This window comes from Anolis carolinensis, chromosome 3 (genome assembly GCF_035594765.1).
Source record: "Anolis carolinensis isolate JA03-04 chromosome 3, rAnoCar3.1.pri, whole genome shotgun sequence".
NCBI lineage: Eukaryota > Metazoa > Chordata > Lepidosauria > Squamata > Dactyloidae > Anolis > Anolis carolinensis.
The window spans coordinates 188,708,472-188,727,485 of NC_085843.1; the positions used below are offsets into that span (position 1 = coordinate 188,708,472).

Genomic DNA, 19,014 nt, shown 5'->3' on the forward strand with positions numbered 1-19,014 from the left:
CCCCTTGGGAGAGTAATCTGTTAAACAGTACGTTTTAAAGTTCTGTCGAAATAGAGCAATCTAAAATGGCCATGGATAGTGAGATCCGAACCTCGGATAGTGGAACCTGAAGTGCAGGTACCAAGACCTGAGACAGAGTTACCGGTGCCAGCAACAGGTCACTCTGTGAATCCGTGCCCCTGCGAGACAAAGAAGCCAATATTCCAGAATAAATCTCACCAAGTTGAAGAAGAAGCCACCGAGGTATTTTATTCAGTCAGCTGAAAGTAATGCCAGCTTGTGGTTATTTGCCAAAACAAGCTGAGATCCCATACATTGCAAAACAGACATTGTTATACAGTTTACTCCTTTTAAATTTTTGCTTCCCCCCCTGCCCCCGCCAATTTGGGCTGGCTCTGCCGTGATTGGCTGAGCCCTGATGACGTCAGGGAGGATTCCCTGCAGAGGCTGGACTGCGTCGCCTGCTGGCCAATAGGAGAATATTCCTCACTTCCAATGCAGCTGGAGCACTCTCCAATGGCTGACGAGGGGCCGGATGGAATAGATCAATAAGTACTGTTTTGGCAGGAAAAGATAAAAACACTCTCCAAGCAATTATGCCAGCCACTTGACCAAGAGGTGTCTAAGAACAACGCAGGCTCCTCGGCTTGGAAATGGAGAAGAGCACCTCCCCCAGAGGAGCACTACCTCCAGAGCCGGAAATGAAAGAAGCCTTTGCCTTTGTCTGTGTATTCGTCTATCATTGTATTTCATTGTAACAAGACATTGAATGTTTGCCTGCGTCTGTTTATATGTTGTAATCTGCTTTGAGTCCCCTTGGAGAGAAGGGCGGAATATAAATAAAAGTATTATTATTATTATTATTATTATTATTATTATTATTATTATTATTATTATTATTATTAAAACAGACATGGGATGTCAATCTCTCAAAACTGCTTTAGTTGTGTATTCCTTCCTGCATGGAAGGATGTTGGACTGTATGAACTTTATGGTTTGTTTATTTATTTATTTACAACATTTTTATCCCACCTTTCTCACCTGAGGGGACTCAACAATGTTTTCAGGATCTTCTCTAATACTGGAGATGAAGAGCTTGATGTTCTCTGTGTGTGGCTATCTCTGCATAGCACTGTTTCAGTTGGTAGGTCAGAATATTTTCAAAGACATAAGGATATCTGTGATGTTCTATCCTTAGGTCCTGCCATGATCCCTAATGTCTTGTATAACCGCAGTGGCTACTGTATCTATACAAACATACTTTCTGTAATTCAGTGTATTACAATATGTATCAGCTACCCAGTTAAATGCTTATAATACTCAACAATTCTGTTCCCGAGTTTCTCAGGTATTACTATTTAGTATGGACTTTTCCATCTAGTTTTTACAGAACTTATTGGGCTGCAAAAAGATAGCATTTTAATTACATACATACGAAAATACATAAATCAGGAAAGAATCAGGGACATATGTTAGCAAGGCAAGATATAGGTGGCTATATGCTACATGGATTTGATCCAAGATATTTGCACCACTACAGAAAATGGAAATAGTTAAATGGAAAATTATATAAGCAACTTGAAGCCTTCACGCCAACTGCCTACAATCAATACAGAGTTCCCTCACTACTTCGCGGTTCACTTTTCACGGATTCTCTGTTTCGCAGTTTTTCAATAAACTCTAAAAGAATATTATAAATCATAAAAAATTACAATTTACAGCCTAAGGAAGGGAGGAAGGAGAAGAAGGAAGAGAAAAGGATCCCAAGCGGCAACAGGAGGAAAAGGAGGTGATTTATTAATACACGATTGGTTGATAAAGACTTAAAATAATGTATAACTACTAAAATAATGTATAAATATTAAAATAAATATAGTGTCCCTACTTTGCGGATTTTCACTTATTGTGTGTGGTCCTGGAACGTAACCCCCGCAATAAGTGAGGGAACACTGTAGTCCCTAATTCTATATGCATTCAGGGTTTTTTTTTAATTTGCCTTGTCTTAAAATTTTACTGGGTTCTGTCATGTTATTTTTTAGCCGCCTTGAATCCCTATGGGGGAAAAGGTAGGATAGAAATAAAGATCATCATCATATTAATACTAATCCTACCTATGAAGAAACTGAGAGTTTGGGGGTTTGAGACTATGAAAGAAAAGCTGCAATTTATGGAGTGGATCATCATCTTTTTTTTCTTTTCCTCGTTTTCTACCTTTGAGGTTCTACATAAGTACTCTTGTAGATTTTCAAGGGGGTGGGAAACTCACTTCCTAATGAAAATAAAGGAATATTTATTTGATATATTTCTTTCATAATTCTTCATTTGTACTCATTACTTCCATGAATATTTTCCCCTTCTTACCCCAAACTAATGGAGATGTGCTTTGAGCATTTCTTTTGCTTTGATGAGTGCCACGTCAGTGGAAACATCCAAGTGAGGGCTCACTCCAACACCTTCCCAGCTGTCATTAACAGAAAAGACAGATCTCGACACAGGGGTTGTGATATAGAGGTTAGTGCCATCCACATGAAATGTCTGAGGTGGGTGGCAACCCCCACTGGTCTTCTGTCCGATGATGAAGGCTCTACCCAGTCTCTTCATGATGTGTGCAAATTCTTCAGCAGCACCAGAAGTCACAGAGCTGGTGAGAATGATCAAGCCTTTATTGAGGCCATATCTTTTACCTTCAAAAACAAGGTAAAATTAAGCAAGTCAGAAAGTTTCCTTTCACTCTGGAGTCAGAAAATAGGTGTACAAGAATAGGGATGACACCAGACACGTAAAAAAAAAAAACCCAAATGGAAATGCAGGAAAGCAAAAACATTTTGGGCAATAATTCATGAAAGTATACAAAAGATCCTAGAAAAAAGATTTAGTAAATCACCCGAAACATACTTATTAGGCATCTCAAACTACCCACCGGGGTCAAATAATGAAAAAATAGTAACATACTTAACAACTGCAGCCAGAATTATTTATGGGAAATATTGGAGATAAAAAGAAACACCTAGGAAAATAGATTGGATAATTAAAATGAAATAAAAAACATGGATAGACTAACTTTTCTAATGGCTAAACAGCAGGGAAAACCAAGAAAAGAGACAAATTGGCAACAAGTAGAGAAGTATATAAATAGAAAAGAGAAAAATAAAAATAAAGAACAGAGAAGAAGATAATATACCTAAAAAACTATAAGAAAGATCCACCCTTCAGAAAATTATATATAGATATAGATAGATATAAATATAGATTTGTATATATGTATACAGGCTCAAATATAAATATATTCAAAGAAGCAAGAAGAATTGAATGAAGATTGAGAAAGAAAAAACAACAAATGAAAAATACTCCACCGGAAGAGACTTGGAAGATCCAGACTTTTATATACCTTTTTTTTCTTATTCTTTATCCTCACTCCAATTTTTCTTTTCTCCCCCCCCCTCCTCTCTCTCTCTCTCTCTCTCTCTCTCTCTCTCTCTCTCTCTCTCTCTCTCTCTCTCTATATATATATATATATATATATATATATATATATATTCTTTTCATTTTTTAATTTAATTTCCCTTTTGATATCCCACAATATGCTGTTTCTGGCTTTCTCTCTCTACTCCCCCCTGGACCCTTTCCACAATTCCCCCCTTCCCTAAACATTCTTTCTCCCTATTTTTTTATAAAAATTGTATGAAAAATCTCTAATAAAGATTTTTTTAAAAAAACAAAACCCAAATCCTCCATTTATATAGCGTGAGTTAGGACCTCATCACATTAGACAATTTTCCCATTTCTAGATGCTGTTAAATTGAAGTCCCTCAGTTTCCATGACATGACACAAGCCTACTTCCAGTGGTCGCCTGATGGTCCCTGGAGCTTTTGTTCAAGAAATTTGTATTATTTGGAGCTAGTCATCTGCATGTGCCTAGATGTGGGGGAAATCATGGATTTTCCCATGTGATGGCAACTGGTCATTTTTGCCTCGCCAAACTTTTATGATGTCAATTGGTTGGCAAAAAGTGGACAGTTACAGCCGTTAGCCATAAATCTTCTCTTGCCGCCATTACTCCCTCAAGTCTATCATTATTGTCAGTCTCTCCAGTCGAAGGTAAATTCCCACACCAACACCCCTTCTTAGGCCCCTTCCACACAGCTAAATAAAATCTCACATTTTCTGCTTTGAACTGGAACATATGACAGTGTGGAGTCGGATAACGCAGTTCAAAGCAGATATTATGGGATTTTCTGCCTTGACATTCTGGGTTATGTGGCTGTGTGCAAAAGCCCTTAAAAGAAATATTTTGCATATGGATATACTTTGACTCAGATATTTTGGCTTTTATTTAACTTATAGGAATCACTGTGTTTAAAGTAAATGTTTTATACTGCCTATTGCTTAATTATTATTATTATTTGCATGTCATAAACGATTTGAGAAACTGCAAGTCACTTCTGGTGTGAGAGAATTGGCTGTTTACAAGGACGTTGCCCAGGGACGCCTGGATGTTTTACCATCCTGTGGGAGGCTTCTCTCATGTCCCTGCATGAGGAGCTGGAGCTGACAGACGGGAGTTCACCCTGCTTCCCGGAACTGAACCACTGACCTTTGGTCAGCAGTCCTGCCAGCACAAAGGTTTAACCCATTGCACCACCGGGGGCTCCTTGTTTAATTTGTTTTATTTTGTTTTGTCTTTGATTTGTCATGTTATTGTCTGGTTTATTTTTTACTTTACATATATTACTCATTATATTTATTTATATTGTAAGCCTCCCTGAGTCCTTTCGGGTAAATGGGGTGGGGTATAAATAAATGTTGTTGTTGTTGTTGTTGTTGTTGTTGTTGTTGTTGTTATTATTATTATTATTATTATTATTATTATTATTATTATTATTATATCTGGAACCCCTCTCTCATTTTGCAAGTTCCAAAGTAATTAGATAGTAACTGCAGACTCCCATTTTGGTAGTCAGGCAATCTGAACACCAACCACTGGCACGATCTCATCCCTATTTCGTTCTCTGCACCACAGAGGTTTCATACTCCCGTTTTTGTGCAGTGGGTGGGTCTTTTAGGGGAGAAAATGGTGGGGGAGGTGGAATAAGTGGGGACTCTACGAATGCATGTGATGGCAAATGAAGTGGGCGAATCCAGATAAGAAGAACAAATGTGTTGGCAGAGAATTAATTCTGTTTTATTTAAACATGGGCTAACACTGAACACTAATGGCAAGGTCCAGATCAAGCCGAATGCACCCACATTATTTGTCTAATATGATGAGGTCCTTAGGCGAAGTTTTGGTTATACATGCAAGTGAATTGAATCAGATATGCATTAGTGACTAGCTTATATCACATTCATACCAATATACTTACTATAAGTAATAAGTGTGATTTTTATCAGATGTCTTAATTTTAAAATGCACTGTATTTTCCCCTTTATCTTCCCGATAATAATCTTGTGAAGCTAGTCCCCATTTCTTCCATTATATTGACAGGAAATGAAAGCTGAAAAGCAATGCTTATTTTTTTAAGCCTTGAGTAATGGCTAGGGTGGACCCTGTCCTTTCAATTTCTAGGCAAGTGCCTGGCAGTAGAAAAGTAAAACTGAGAGAAACAGAAGCAGAAAAAGTGATTATTCTCAAGTACTCTACAGTTAATTCAAACCCCTTTTACACTGCCATATAAAATCCAGATGAACAGCTGTGGACTGGATTATAGGTAAAGGTTTTCCCCTGACGTTAAGTCCAGTCGTGACCGACTCTGGGGGTTGGTGCTCATCTCCATTTCTAAGCCAAAGAGCCGGCATTGTCCATAGACACCTCCAAGGTCATGTGGCTGGCATGACTGCACGGAGCGCCGTTACCTTCCCTCCAGAGCGGTACCTATTGATCTACTCACATTTGCATGTTTTCGAACTGCTAGGTTGGCAGGAGCTGGGGCTAACAGCGGGCGCTCATTCCGCTCCTGGGATTTGAACTTGGCATCTTTTGGTCCGCAAGTTCAGCAGCTCAGCGCTTTAACACACTGTGCCACCAGGGGCCCCCAACTGGATTATAGGTCAGTGTAAACTCATATAATCCAGTTCAAAGCAGAGAATGTGGATTATCTTCTTTGATAATTTGGATTATATGGTAGTTAAAATTATATGGTAATTATATGGTAGTGTAAAAGGGGCCTCAGTTAATGCAGACCTCAATCCCCAGGCAAGTTTATAGGAAGCAATATATTTCTTCAACAATTGCGGTCTCAAGCCGTTTAAGCTTTTTCATGTCTTCATAAGCATCTTGAATTCAGACTAAAGTGGATAGACAAATTGAGTTGGGTTATATATGATTATATGCATAAACTATGATTATCACATGAGTCTTGGCATTCTGCCACATTATCTCTTGCAAATGATGAGCTAATGTGCTATTTTTAGTCTATCTAAGGAAAAAATACTACAATATAACTTTTATTACCTGCAAGCTTTGAAACAGTCCAAATATTACTGGTGGTATCATTTGGTCTGTTGTATACTTTGTCCAGAAGAACTGGATGTCCTTCGTCAAAGAAGTAGGAGCACAACAGTGGGACAGAACATGCAGGCCCCCCTACATTGTATCTATCCCAAAATTGAGGAAAGAGGGGATAAATCACATTATATTCAAACTAGGAAAAAAAAACATATATTCTAAATTTATTATTTTATTTACAGTATTTATATTCCGCCCTTCTCACCCCGAAGGGGACTCAGGGCGGATCACATTATGTACATATAGGGCAAACATTCAATGCCCATAAACACATCGAACCGAGACAGAGACAACAGACAGACAGACGCAGAGGCAATGTAACCTTCTTCTGAGGGAATGTTCAATTCTGGCCACAGGGGGGAGCAGCTGCTTCATCATCCACTCTAATGGCACTTCCTCACTTCCTCATTCCAGCGTTGTAAATTAGTTAAACTTGCCTCCCCACTTTTATAAGTGGTACCTTATTTCCTACTTGATAGAATCAACTATCTTTCGGGTTGCTAGGTCAGCAACGAGCAGGGGTTATATTTTATTTTTAATTGACGGGTGCTCACCCCGCCACAGGCTGGCCTCGAACTCATGACCTCATGGTCAGAGCGATTTATTGCAGCAGCTGTTTACCAGCCTGCACCACAGCCCGCCCCCTAAAGTGTGCTGAGGAGGCATTAGTTCACTATGTTCCTATATTCAGTGAAGTGGGCAAACCTTTAGAGGAGGAGTGCTGCAGGCACCGAGAAGGGCAACATAAATTCTGAAAAGCAGTATTGGAAGAGAAAAGATTGGGAGTAAAAATAATAAGCCTGATTTTGATTGGGCATGTTTTCAAACGTTCACTGATGTGATTCCATTAATGTGGAAATGGTTTGGAATTGGTTGTGCATGCATTCAAATCCCTTCACTATACTTTAGATAGAACATTTGGGTTTGCTCCTCCTTAAAATGTACATCCACTGACAGAGCCGGCCCTAGGTATTTTTCAAGTGTAGGCAAACAGAATGTTGGCGCCCCCCTCCAAACCAATCATTGAAAAATAAAAACGTTGGATAAGCGAAAGTGTTGGATAATAAGGAGGGATTAAGGAAAAGCCTATTAAACATCAAATTACATAAAGATTTTACAAATTAAGCACCAAAACATCATGTTTTACAAGAAATCAACAGAAAAAGCAGTCTCAACTGCGCCCCCGTATGTTTTGCACCCAAAGCGACTGCTTAATTCGCCTCATTGTTGGACCGGCTCTGTCCACTGATTAGTGGAATCATAGAACCTGAGAGTTAAATGGGATAGTACGGGCCATATAGTCCAGCACCTTCCATGCACTGCAGCTACAGCTACAAAATTCCTGAAATATGCCTATCCAATAGGCTTGTACAATTCAGCTGGAGAGCGATCTGTTTTTTGTATCTGAATTTCATTGGGTACCCAGATCCATTTTCAGGAGCCTCCTGAAAATTGGCTAATGGAAATATCTGTTTTCGGCTAGGCAGACGAAAGATCTGGGAAGATCCGGCCAATTGGCAACAATGGGGAACTTACAAGGCTCTCTTTTCCATTACTGGGATTCTTTCCTTTCTTCCTTCCAAGGGAGTCTGAGTTTGAGCAATGCATTTAAGGGACCCTTTCCTTTCTTGCTTCAAGGGACCCTTTCCTTTCTTGCTTCAAGGGAGTCTGGGTTTCAGCAACGGGTTTAAGGAAGCGCCCCTTCTGAGACCATTTTCTTTCTTGCCTTCAAGGGAGCCTGAGTTTCAGCAAAGGGGTTAGGGAAGCATGTGCCACGTACTCCCAAATAGAAGGGGAAAAGCCATGCCCAGCAGCCACATGGGCCGTATCAGGCAAAAAAAAAAATGATGGCTGAGCTCTTGACGTTACGTCCGTCCAAACAACCTGAAGAAACCAAAGTGGCCGAAGGGAACCAACCAACCCGAATCTATGCACAAGCCTACTATCCAAGCTCTGATAAAGACCTATAAGGAAGGGGAGTGACCATCCCCTTAGGCCATCTATTGTGAACAATTATTACAGTAAAGAAGTTCTTCCTAATGTTTAAGTGGAACACCCTTTCTTATAATTTGAATTTTTTGTTTCATGTTTTTGCATTCCAGATGTTGTACAGCAGCTTCCATCAGTCTAGAGATAGTGAGTGCTGCAGTCTAGCAACATCTGAAGGGGTAAACCTCCCTTTTTCCTCCACTAGCCGATCAGAAAAATCAGAATGGGAAGGTCCTGTGTGGGCGGGGATAGGAGGGGGGAATATGTGCCTTATGCATAGTCCTTGGGGTTATTTTTTGGTTCCCAGGACTAACTTTTGTTTTTTAAATTGCATTTGGTTTCCCCATAAATGTTCCAGGTGTCTCCTATGGAGTGTGGGGAACAATTTATCCACATTCTGCTCAGGCCATTTTAAACACAGGAGAAGCCTTTAAAAAAAAAACCAGCAGGAAATGACCCAGAAGTCCTGTCAATAGAAGGTGTTTTTGGAGTGTATTGGCCAAAATTGTTTCACCTGCACCATTCACTTATGCAAGCCCATTTGGGTCATGACCCCAAGTTTAAGAAGCTTTGGAAGGAAGTGCATCCAGCCTCAAGGTCATTATTATATATTTTCATGTATAAGTATGAGATCATGTATGTCTAGAAATTTAAGTCAAAATAATCAACCCCCAAAATATCTATGGGTCAGTGTGAGTACTGTACTTTAACCAAAAAAAGAGCCACACTCTTCTCAGAATAGAGTGATGAAAAACAAGAGATTTGCCCATGCCAGGGGAACCTAAAAGAAGCACTAATTTCCCTATATTCTCTGTCATGGCACAGCTTCTGATATTTTTGAATGTTCAGGTAGAAAAATGGCTTTCACCTCTCTTTGGAATGATCCTCAACTTCTCTATGGACCATATCAAGATCCATAATTTTGGCCTCAAAATTGCCCTTGACTTAGACTTGAGGTCGACTTATACATGAATATATATAGTAGTTGCATACACAGGAAAGCCCTAGATAAGTTCAGATAACTTTGATTATATGGATTCTATTTTGAAAATACCATTACTTTCACACTATTTCTGATCAATGTCTTTGTCTCATTTTGGTCCAGTACTCACCTCATATCTATAATTAATGCATCAGTGTTGACGATTTTATTCCACACATGTTGCACTAGCAACTCAGAGACTTGGGACATAAGCTCACAGTCCCCAAACATGTCAAATCGCAGGTAGCCAATATTATTTTCAAACACATTGGTGTGCAAAGAAAACTTAATGAGGTCTTCTAATATTTCTGGTGGAGGGATCTGAAACAGTTTGAAAAAACAGCCATTAACTTCCAAGAGCAACAATTCACTGTATGTAAATATTACTGGTCTTACTAAAACAAAATTGGCATGGTAATAATATAATTTTGGACTATCAGGAAGACTTGGGTTTAAATCCCACAAACCTCATGTTGGGTGACCTTGGATCAGGCCCCGTTTTTCCAGAGCCGTATAACATTGCTGGAAGAATTATATGGAAACAGATAAATCAATAAATGAAAAGCATGATAAAGTTTTTTTGTGCTTAGTACCAACTATATTCTGCACCCATCGGAAATGATTAACTATTGTCCAAGTTGGACAAATGTATGGCTTCATCTACTGTGTTCAGTTCTGAGCATCTTTATTTTTGGAAGGGCGGGTTCATATGAAGGCTACTCAGGATAAGTGAAATGGAGAACAAACTGTTCGAAGAAAAGTTGAATGAATTGGACATTTTTAGCCCGATGAAGAGAAAACTGGAGTTGGGGTGGGAGACATGATTGTACTCCTTAAATATCTAAAAGACTGCCATAGAAAGGAGAGTGAAAGGTTTGTTCTCTGCTACCCTAGAGGGTGAGATTTAATGGATGGTGGATTTTGGTTAAACATTAGGAAAAAAATTATTGACATTAAGAGCATTCAGGTAATTGAACCAATTGGATAGAGTGGTAGGATCTCTTTTTCTGGATGTATTTAAAAAGAGACTAAGAAGCTACCCGCAGGGGAATGCTCTTCAGTGGTTCTGACCTTGTGGGTCCCGGTGTTTTGGCCTATAACTCCCATAAATCCCAGCCAGTTTACCAGCTGTTAAGATTTCTGGGAGGTGAAGGCCAAGACATCTGGGGACCCACAGGTTGAAAACCATTGCAACGTCTAGCTGGATTTCCTGCATTGTGTATGGGATTGACCCAATGCCCTGTGGAGCTCCTTCCAACTCTATGATTGTATGATTATGTGTGTTTCTTTTAAATTTAAAAAGCATTTTTTTTAAACTTTGAATTGAAACTCTTTTAACTTTCTAAATATTTATTTTGCAACAAACAGGTTTAAGAAAAGTGGCCTGCCATGCTCCCATTTTGAGGCGGCAGAAATTAAACAGATTTGCAATCATTTGTCATCTTTACTGTCATTGCAAGCATTTATACATTTACCTTGGAGTTAATGTTATTTATCATCATATAAACTGGAGCCTTCGGTCGCATGGGGGATAAAAGCCTTGTGACTTGAAGGTTGGGTTGCTGACCTGAAGGATTCCAGGTTTGAATCCCACCCAGGGAGAGTGTGGATGAGCTCCCTCTATCAGCTCCAGCTCCATGTGGGGACATGAGAGAAGCCTCCCACAAGGATGGTAAAAACATCAAAACATCCGGGCATCCCCTGGGCAACGTCCTTGCAGACGGCCAATTCTCTCACTCCAGAAGCAACTTTGGTTGCTCCTGACACGGAAAAAAAAAATCATATAAACTATGAGCAGACATGCTTGGGATTAGACTATAATTTCAAAATGGCCTTTCTGTGTAGATGAATGAATCATAGCATAATTAGGGATCAAAAGAATATTCAAAATATTTGAAAATTAGATTAAAATGTTTTTCAAGTGTTGAAGGTCCTCACAAGAAGAATCCTGAACTGGTAAGGATTTTTGCAGTTCAGAGCTTATCCTGTGCAAATTTTTTTTTCATGTCAGGAGCGACTTGAGAAACTGCAAGTTGCTTTCGGTGTGAGAGAATTGGCCGTCTGCAAAGACGTTGCCCAGGGGACGCCCGGATGTTTGATGTTTTTATCGTCCTTGTGGGAGGCTTCTCTCATGTCCCCGCATAGAGCTGGAGCTGATAGAGGGAGCTCATCCGTGTTCTCCCCGAGTGGGATTCGAACCTGGCAGCTTGCAGATCAGCAACCCAAACTTCAAGTCACAAGGCTTTAATCCACTACGCCACTAGAGGCTCCTGTGCAAAATTCATAAGTGGTGTTTTTGTGTCAAAAATAGTATTATTTCTGTGTTGAAATTATTACAATGCAAAGGAACCGTGGTGGTGCAATGCGTTAAACCTTGTGCCGGCTGGACTGCTGGCACAAGGTTGGATTGCTGACCTGAAGATTGCCAGTTTGAATCCACAAAATGGGATGAGCTATTAGCTCTAGCTTTCGGGGACATGAGAGCAGCCTCCCAGCAGGACGGTAACACATCCAGGTGCCCCCTGGGCAATGACTCTGTAGATGTGTTGTCGAAGGCTTTCATGGCCGGGATCACAGGGTTGTTGTATGTTTTTTGGGCTGTATGGCCATGTTCCAGAAGTATTCTCTCCTGACGTTTCACCCACATCTATAGCAGGCATCCTCAGAGGATGCCTGCCATAGATGTGGGCGAAACGTCAGGAGAGAATACTTCTGGAACATGGCCATACAGCCCAAAAAACATACAACAACCCTGACTCTGTAGATGGTCAATTCTCTTGCACCAGAAGCGACTTGCAGTATGTTCTCAAGTCGCTTCTGACACGATTAAAAAAATACAATGCAGAAACATTAATTCCTGCACAGAAAATGCTGTTTTATATATAAAATGTTTTGTATATAAAATGCAGCAATTGAGAATTTAGTCTATTTAAAATTTGCAAACTGTAGTTTCCATACAAAAATACATTTTCTGAACAGGAAATTTTCTGCACATATTACTGCACAGAAATATTATTTTCCACATGGAAAATGTTTCCTGTACAGAAAATGCTATTTTCTACACACACACACACACATGAGGGAAATTTTATGCAGAAGACATTCCAAATTGCAAAATACCCTTCAAAAACTGTGGTTTTTAAAAGACAACAGCAGCAGTACAGTAGGGGGGGAATGAGTGTCACTATCTTTCCTGAATTGTGGTGCTCAGAACTGAACACAAGTTAAAGTCTGAGCAAAGCAGAATTTGGGATGTTTCAAAAAGATGGATCTGATTCAAAATGGCTATATTTTTGCAACCATAAGCCAATCATGAATTAAATCCTTACCATTTGAAACGATGGGGTATGGAGTTTCAAATGATTACTTCTATATGCCTCTCTCAGTACAACCCCCAGCTTCATTCTCCATTTGCAGAGGTATTTTTTATAGTAGAGTAGACCCAATAAATAAAAATAGCTTTAAAAATAGCTTTAAATACTGATATCAGTAGTTGGACTTAACCATTGTATTTCACCTCTGAAAGCTGCAAAAGCAAAAGAGACAGAAGGGTCTAGTTTCATTGAGAGGGCTGACACCCTTGATCTCTGTGACATTAAGCCCTTTATGTAACCTTTCCTTTCTTTTCTTGCAGAACTTCCACTAAATAAGGGCCAGGGTGGCCTTTTTAGAGTCGGCTGAAGCTCTAATAGACATATGGCATGCAGAATTTTCTGACATATTTTTTTTTAGTGTCAGGAACGACTTGAGAAACTGCAGGTCGCTTCTGGTGTGACATGAAGATGGCATATAGTACATGCACGTACAGTAATCTAAATTTAACTCTCCACAGCCTAACACTGTACAGGAGACATTAAACCATGTGATATTGTTCGCTATATTTACAGTGTAGCCTTCACACTTTCAAATCTGGAAATCTTCCCTAGCTACATTAGAAGATGCTAAAGATTGAACCTAGCTGGAAGCATGCTGTAGAAGACTAAATTAGACAAGACTACTATTGATGTTAAAAATTAAGCTTAAAATTAGCTTTCTTCCTAGTGTAGTGATACCAATCACCATTGGGTTTTTTTTTGTTCAGGAGAGGATGTATAGATTTCTCTCCAGTGCTAAGTAACTACATGAAGTTTGTCAGAAACATAGGAGTGGAAAAGATTACATTTCCCTGCTATGGTTGTTCTGCTGCTTGACAAATTGCTGTCTACATTTTTCTTTAAAAAATCACATTACAGTTGGGTTGCAGTTTTTCAGGCTGTATGGCCATGTTCCAGAAGCATTCTCTCCTGACGTGTCACCCACATCTATGGCAGGCATCCTCATAGATGTGGGTGAAACATCATGAGATAATGTTTCTGGAACATAGCCATCCAGCCCGGAAAATTCACAGCAACCCAGTGATTCTGGCTCTGAAAGCCTTCAACAACACACATTACAACTATCAAAGGCAATCCCCTCTGAACAAATCTTGCCAAGTAAATCCCATGATAGGTTGCCATCAATTATAAATGATTTGAAGGCACACAATAACATTAATGCAATAGATCTTAGATGAACAAATTCTATTTCTACCAGTTCTGTAGGACATAAGATTATGCATACGTGACCTTTTTTCCTGGAGCTCTTTATTCCTTTTTGCACAACACTTCCCGAAAATAGCTAGTAAGTTAGACTAGTAAAAACATACCTGCATGGGCACAAGTCCTAGGATTCGGCCCTTTGAACGTTCAGGAATATGGGATATCATCAGATGCCTATCTCCAGAAAGAGCTTTTAGATCTGCTGCTAGTTTCCCAGAAAGTTCAATTTCACTGTTGATCTTTCGGTAAGTCCCTTTCTTAGCGTAGTCAGCAAACTTGGCTGCCACTGTAGCCCCAATATCGGCAAAGGCATAGTTGTCAGCCACCAGTTTTCCAATAGTATTTAAGACACTAGGTAGTTTGGTGCGAAAGAGAATAATGTTCTGGGCTGAGGCCAGGGCTTCATTAGACTGGGTAGTGACATGTGGCTGTATCCCAGACAGGCTCCACACTTTACCAGAGACTGGACTAAGCACAATCTGGCTGGGAATGGAAGCATACAGTGGAGTACTGCCTATGTTGTAAATACTTGCAGAGAGTGAGCCACCCACAGTGGGTTCCCCAATTACTGTGGCACGATGCAGGTCCTTCAAAGAGCGAGTAAAGGCTTCAGCAGCTGACCCACTAGCGTGACTGATTAGAATGTAAAGATCTTTAGTTGAGCCGTAACGTTTGCCAGATACCTGGGATGAAGTCCATACTTCAGTACTCTGAGAGGTGCTACGGTCAATGATTGTGTAAAGGTGCTGTTGAGGCTCAGCATCAAAAAAATAGGAGCAAAACATGGGCACTGCAGTAGAATAACTGCCAGTGTTGTAGCGCATGTCAACAATCATGGCACTAGTTTCTACTAGTTTTTCCCAAACCATGTGAAGGATTTGTGGCTCAATGGTCTTCACAGACTCGAACTCGGCCATCATGTCAAAGCGTAGATATCCCACATTGCCTGGTAAGACATCCACCTTGAAGAGAGCTTCAATGATAAAATTCAGCTCCTCGGGGGTGAGTGTCTTGAAAGGAGACTGTTCCTCTAGGGAAGGCTCAACATGACTGTGAAAGACGTGCAGCTGGTGATCCCCAGAGGTTTCCTGAAGGTCATTAGTCAGCTGAGAAGCAAGTGTCTCAAAATCCACTGCGGTACGATATCCTCCTTGGGCCAACTTGGAATTCAGCATGCTACTGACTCGTCTAGCCATTTCAGGTATAGCATAGTGAGCCTCAAGCAATTGTCCAACTCTTTCAATAAGTGACCCCATGCCCTTATGGAACTCCAACACTTCTCTTGCCTTCTCTAGAGCCTCGTCGGCTAGCACAATTGAATCAGGTACCACCCCACCTCCAAGCCAGTACTCTCCATGGTTGTCAATGAGAGTAATGACAGGCACATTAATAAGGAGGCCACAACCCCCTCCAAGCTCTAAGATGCAGAAGGTGTGTGTGTGAGATAAGCTACCAGCAGTAATCTCACCAACCAGGGTGGCACGGCCAAGGGTCTGCATAAGGTATGCAAATTCTTCAGCTGCTGTAGCTGTGTTGTGGCTAGTGAGTAAGTAGACGCCACGCCGTGCCCCATAGGGCTTGCCTACCATTTCAGCACTACTGCTATAAGCCTGGGTCTGGTTTGTGAGCCTGTTGTAGGTGGTAAAAAAGTGCACAGGGCCAGCAGAGGGATCTTGGAAGTAAGAGAGCAAGACTGGCACAGCACTTGATGATGGGCCACCAATGTTGTAGCGCAGATCTATGATCAAATAGTCAGTTGCTTGCAGTGGCTCCCAGACGTGCTGCAGGAGGTATGGCCCTAACTTTACCAGTACTGTAGCATCACCAAACTCATCAAAGCGCATGTAACCCACGTTGCCTGGTAGTACAGACACCTTGAATACAGTCATTACTAGGGCTCTCATGAGCTGTTCGTTGTTGGGCAAATCACTTGCCATAGCAACCTTCTCGTCAGTTTGGGACGTTACAGCTTCATCTGAGGCAGGGACTCGTAAGAAGAGACGTGGGTCTTCAGATATGGTCTGTAGTTCAGCATTGAGTTTGGAAGCTAGGTCCTTTACTGACAAGACAGAAGAATAGTCAAAAGTGGAGAGGTGTTGCAGCAATACAGGGACTTGTTCCAACATGGAGTAATTGTTCTTTATAATATCCACTAAATAGCTCATACTGTTCGGAATAGCTTTGCGTAGTGAAAGAATGGCCAGGGCTTTATCCAGAGCTTGTTCTGCTGAGATGACTACACATGGCGTTACCCCACTGATTTCCCAGCTTTGCCCACTGCCACTTAAGGGGCTCACAGAACATGATAAAGGTACTGTCATATAAAATTGGGAATTTCCAATCTGCATTTTCTGGGTATCCAAGGAGCCTCCTGCTGATTTTTCTCCCACTATTATTGTCCGATGCATATGTTTGAGGATGTAGGCCACATTTTCAGCCACACCAGTAGTGTATTTGCTTATCAGCAAAATTACATCCTTGTCTTTGCTGTACCTCACACCCAGGACTTTTGGCAAGGTCAAGATTTCCACAGTAGTATTAGAAGGCCGATTGTATACAGTATCCACATGCAGCACTTTGTCCCCATTGTACAAATAAGAAATAATGAATGGAATGCCTGAAACATCCCCTCCGGTAGTGTAACGCAGATCTAATATCAGAGCAGATGTCCCCAACAAGGTCTTCCATACCTTTTCCACTAGGAAAGAACCAATCTTCTGCACAATATCCTGGCCCATGATGTAGTCAATCCTTAGGTAGCCCACATTGTCATCCAGCACTTCATACTTCACTGTATGTTGGATAAGACTTAAGAGTTGCTCTGGTGTTAGAGAAGTCTCCATTCTTTGCTTGGGAGCAGCAGGAGCTGTGGGTTCATAAGAGATCACCAGCCGTGGGTCATTCAGGGCTCCTTGCACTCCAGCTGTCAGAACAGTTGCTAAAAGTTTCGGATCGGAGATATCCAAGACCTCTCCATTCTTGATGGCTTGTTCAATGGCTTCTCGCATTCCCACCAGGTTTTCAGGAAGGCAGTAATTATCCAACAGAAGCTTGGCCATATCCAACACCAGTGTGGACTGTAACACACTGTCAGCATAGATACTGCAACACACCAGGACTATTGACAGCCATAAACACTTTCTCAACATTTTTATTCAGTTAAGAAAGTGCACTCTGAAATGCAGCATGAGAAAAATCGCAAGAAGTTGCAGACTGAGAGGAGCTTAACTTCCTGCTGACCTCACTGTTCTGTCTGAATCAGTGCTGAGTGCCGAGTGTTAAATCTGAAAACAGAATATCCCTTTTATCTAACACTAACACTTAATCTTACTGTAACTCTTTAATCTCATTAAATAAGAAGGCGTCATCTAGAGTACAGATAAAGTGCAGCTTTTTCCTGGTTGCAACAGCCATCTTACAAAACCTTCTTAATGGACCTCAGTAAACCCGATAAGGTATAGGGCATTTTCTGTTCCTTACAAGACTATAGGTCACTGCTTCCTAAGATCATGCCTTCTGCAACCGATAATATTTTTCTTCACACTAAATGCTTGAGATAAATAATTTGGAACTAACTTATTGTTTTATTATTTAAATTATACTTAAAATAAATGTAAGTATTACTTTTGTATTATCATTTACACTGATTTACACTAATTCCTACCTTAACCTTAGTGCTAGGTAGGGGTACCCACCAAGATCCTGTTTTGGGGGGTTGTCTGCTTCAGGAAGCTATGTTTTTATGACTAAGCACTCTCTTTTTCAGAATGACTGTTGTCCATCCCATGTTTCAGTGAGCATGCAGTCTATTTGCATTTGGCAGTTTGGATTCTTAAAACCTTTCTTAATAGTAAAACACTGGTATTGTTTACACTGGTGCTTCATTAATGTTTGCTTCAGGATGGCACGCCTATATCTCCTTGTTAAATCCAAGGTGACTTTAATCTTCATAATTTGCAATCAATTAGGATTTACTTGTAATACCACTATAGAACATATGGTCACCGCTTCCAGGGAAGAGAAATTAATCTCATAGACTGAAATAGAATGTGTGTGTGTGTGTGTTGATGCACACAGGCGTAAACACACTTTTTTGTTCCTTGGCTGTCTTCTTTATGTGAAATGCTATTCATAGTGTTAGGAGATTAGAACAATTCTGACAGTGCCATCATTCATATCTGTTTAAAAACTGACAGTTATTTCAATTAAACACAGTTTCAATGAAGGTAAAGAAGTAGAGCATAAATGGACCCGGTGTAACATTGATATCATACAAGGCTCCCAGAGCTGTTTTTAAAATTGATAAACCTCCAGATTACTAGGACTGCCGTTTTTCTGGCTGGAAAAAAAGAGGGTAAGTCTTGGTTAAAAGTATCCAGGATCATCTTTTAAATACACTGTAAGCCTGCCTCGCCCGCCTTTCTAAACACTTGATCTTAACCAAAAGGCCGAGAAGCTATTGCCTTGCTCGCTTTTCTATAGTGTTGGCATTGCATGCTCCTGTGAGGTGAGAGGCTATGCTGATGGCTAGGGCTGTCGTCAAGGAGGGTTCAACACCCCCCGGTAATTTTTCAATTTTTTTTTAATCTGGTTTACTCATTAATTTTAACTGGGTAAGTGTGTCACATACCTACTGGAAACCATCAGGAGTGAAGGGTGACACTAGTCGAAGATCCCTCCGAGACAACAGCAGCGGCCCCATAGTAACACTGGCTAGTAATGCACAAAAAAGAAGGCACAGTCACTCTTCTTTTAAAGATCATTTACCTAAAAAATAGTATGATGCTGCAGTCCAAAATGGAACGATAGAGCCAGAAGATTAAAATCGCAGGCTGGATGTCACTCAATAAGTTACTGAGGTACAGCAAAGGATTAGTATGAGTAGTAAGCCTGTGCGATCGACGAAAAAAATGTTTCAATACTCATTACAAAATTGGGGAAGGGGGTGAATAATTTTTCA

At 40.5% G+C, this 19,014-nt stretch overlaps 1 protein-coding gene across 1 annotated transcript; it reads right to left on the minus strand.

Moving 5' to 3' along the window:
• Positions 1–223: 223 nt before the first annotated feature.
• Positions 224–17,678, minus strand: rbp3 (retinol binding protein 3). The gene is made up of 4 exons (XM_003225389.4): positions 14,162–17,678; positions 9,608–9,798; positions 6,453–6,595; positions 224–2,684 (listed from the first exon to the last, which is right to left on the minus strand). Exons 1-4 carry the CDS (start codon positions 17,201–17,203, stop codon positions 2,368–2,370), a joined length of 3,693 nt encoding a protein of 1,230 aa, XP_003225437.2. The 5' UTR covers positions 17,204–17,678; the 3' UTR covers positions 224–2,367.
• Between the last annotated feature and the right edge of the window lie 1,336 nt (positions 17,679–19,014).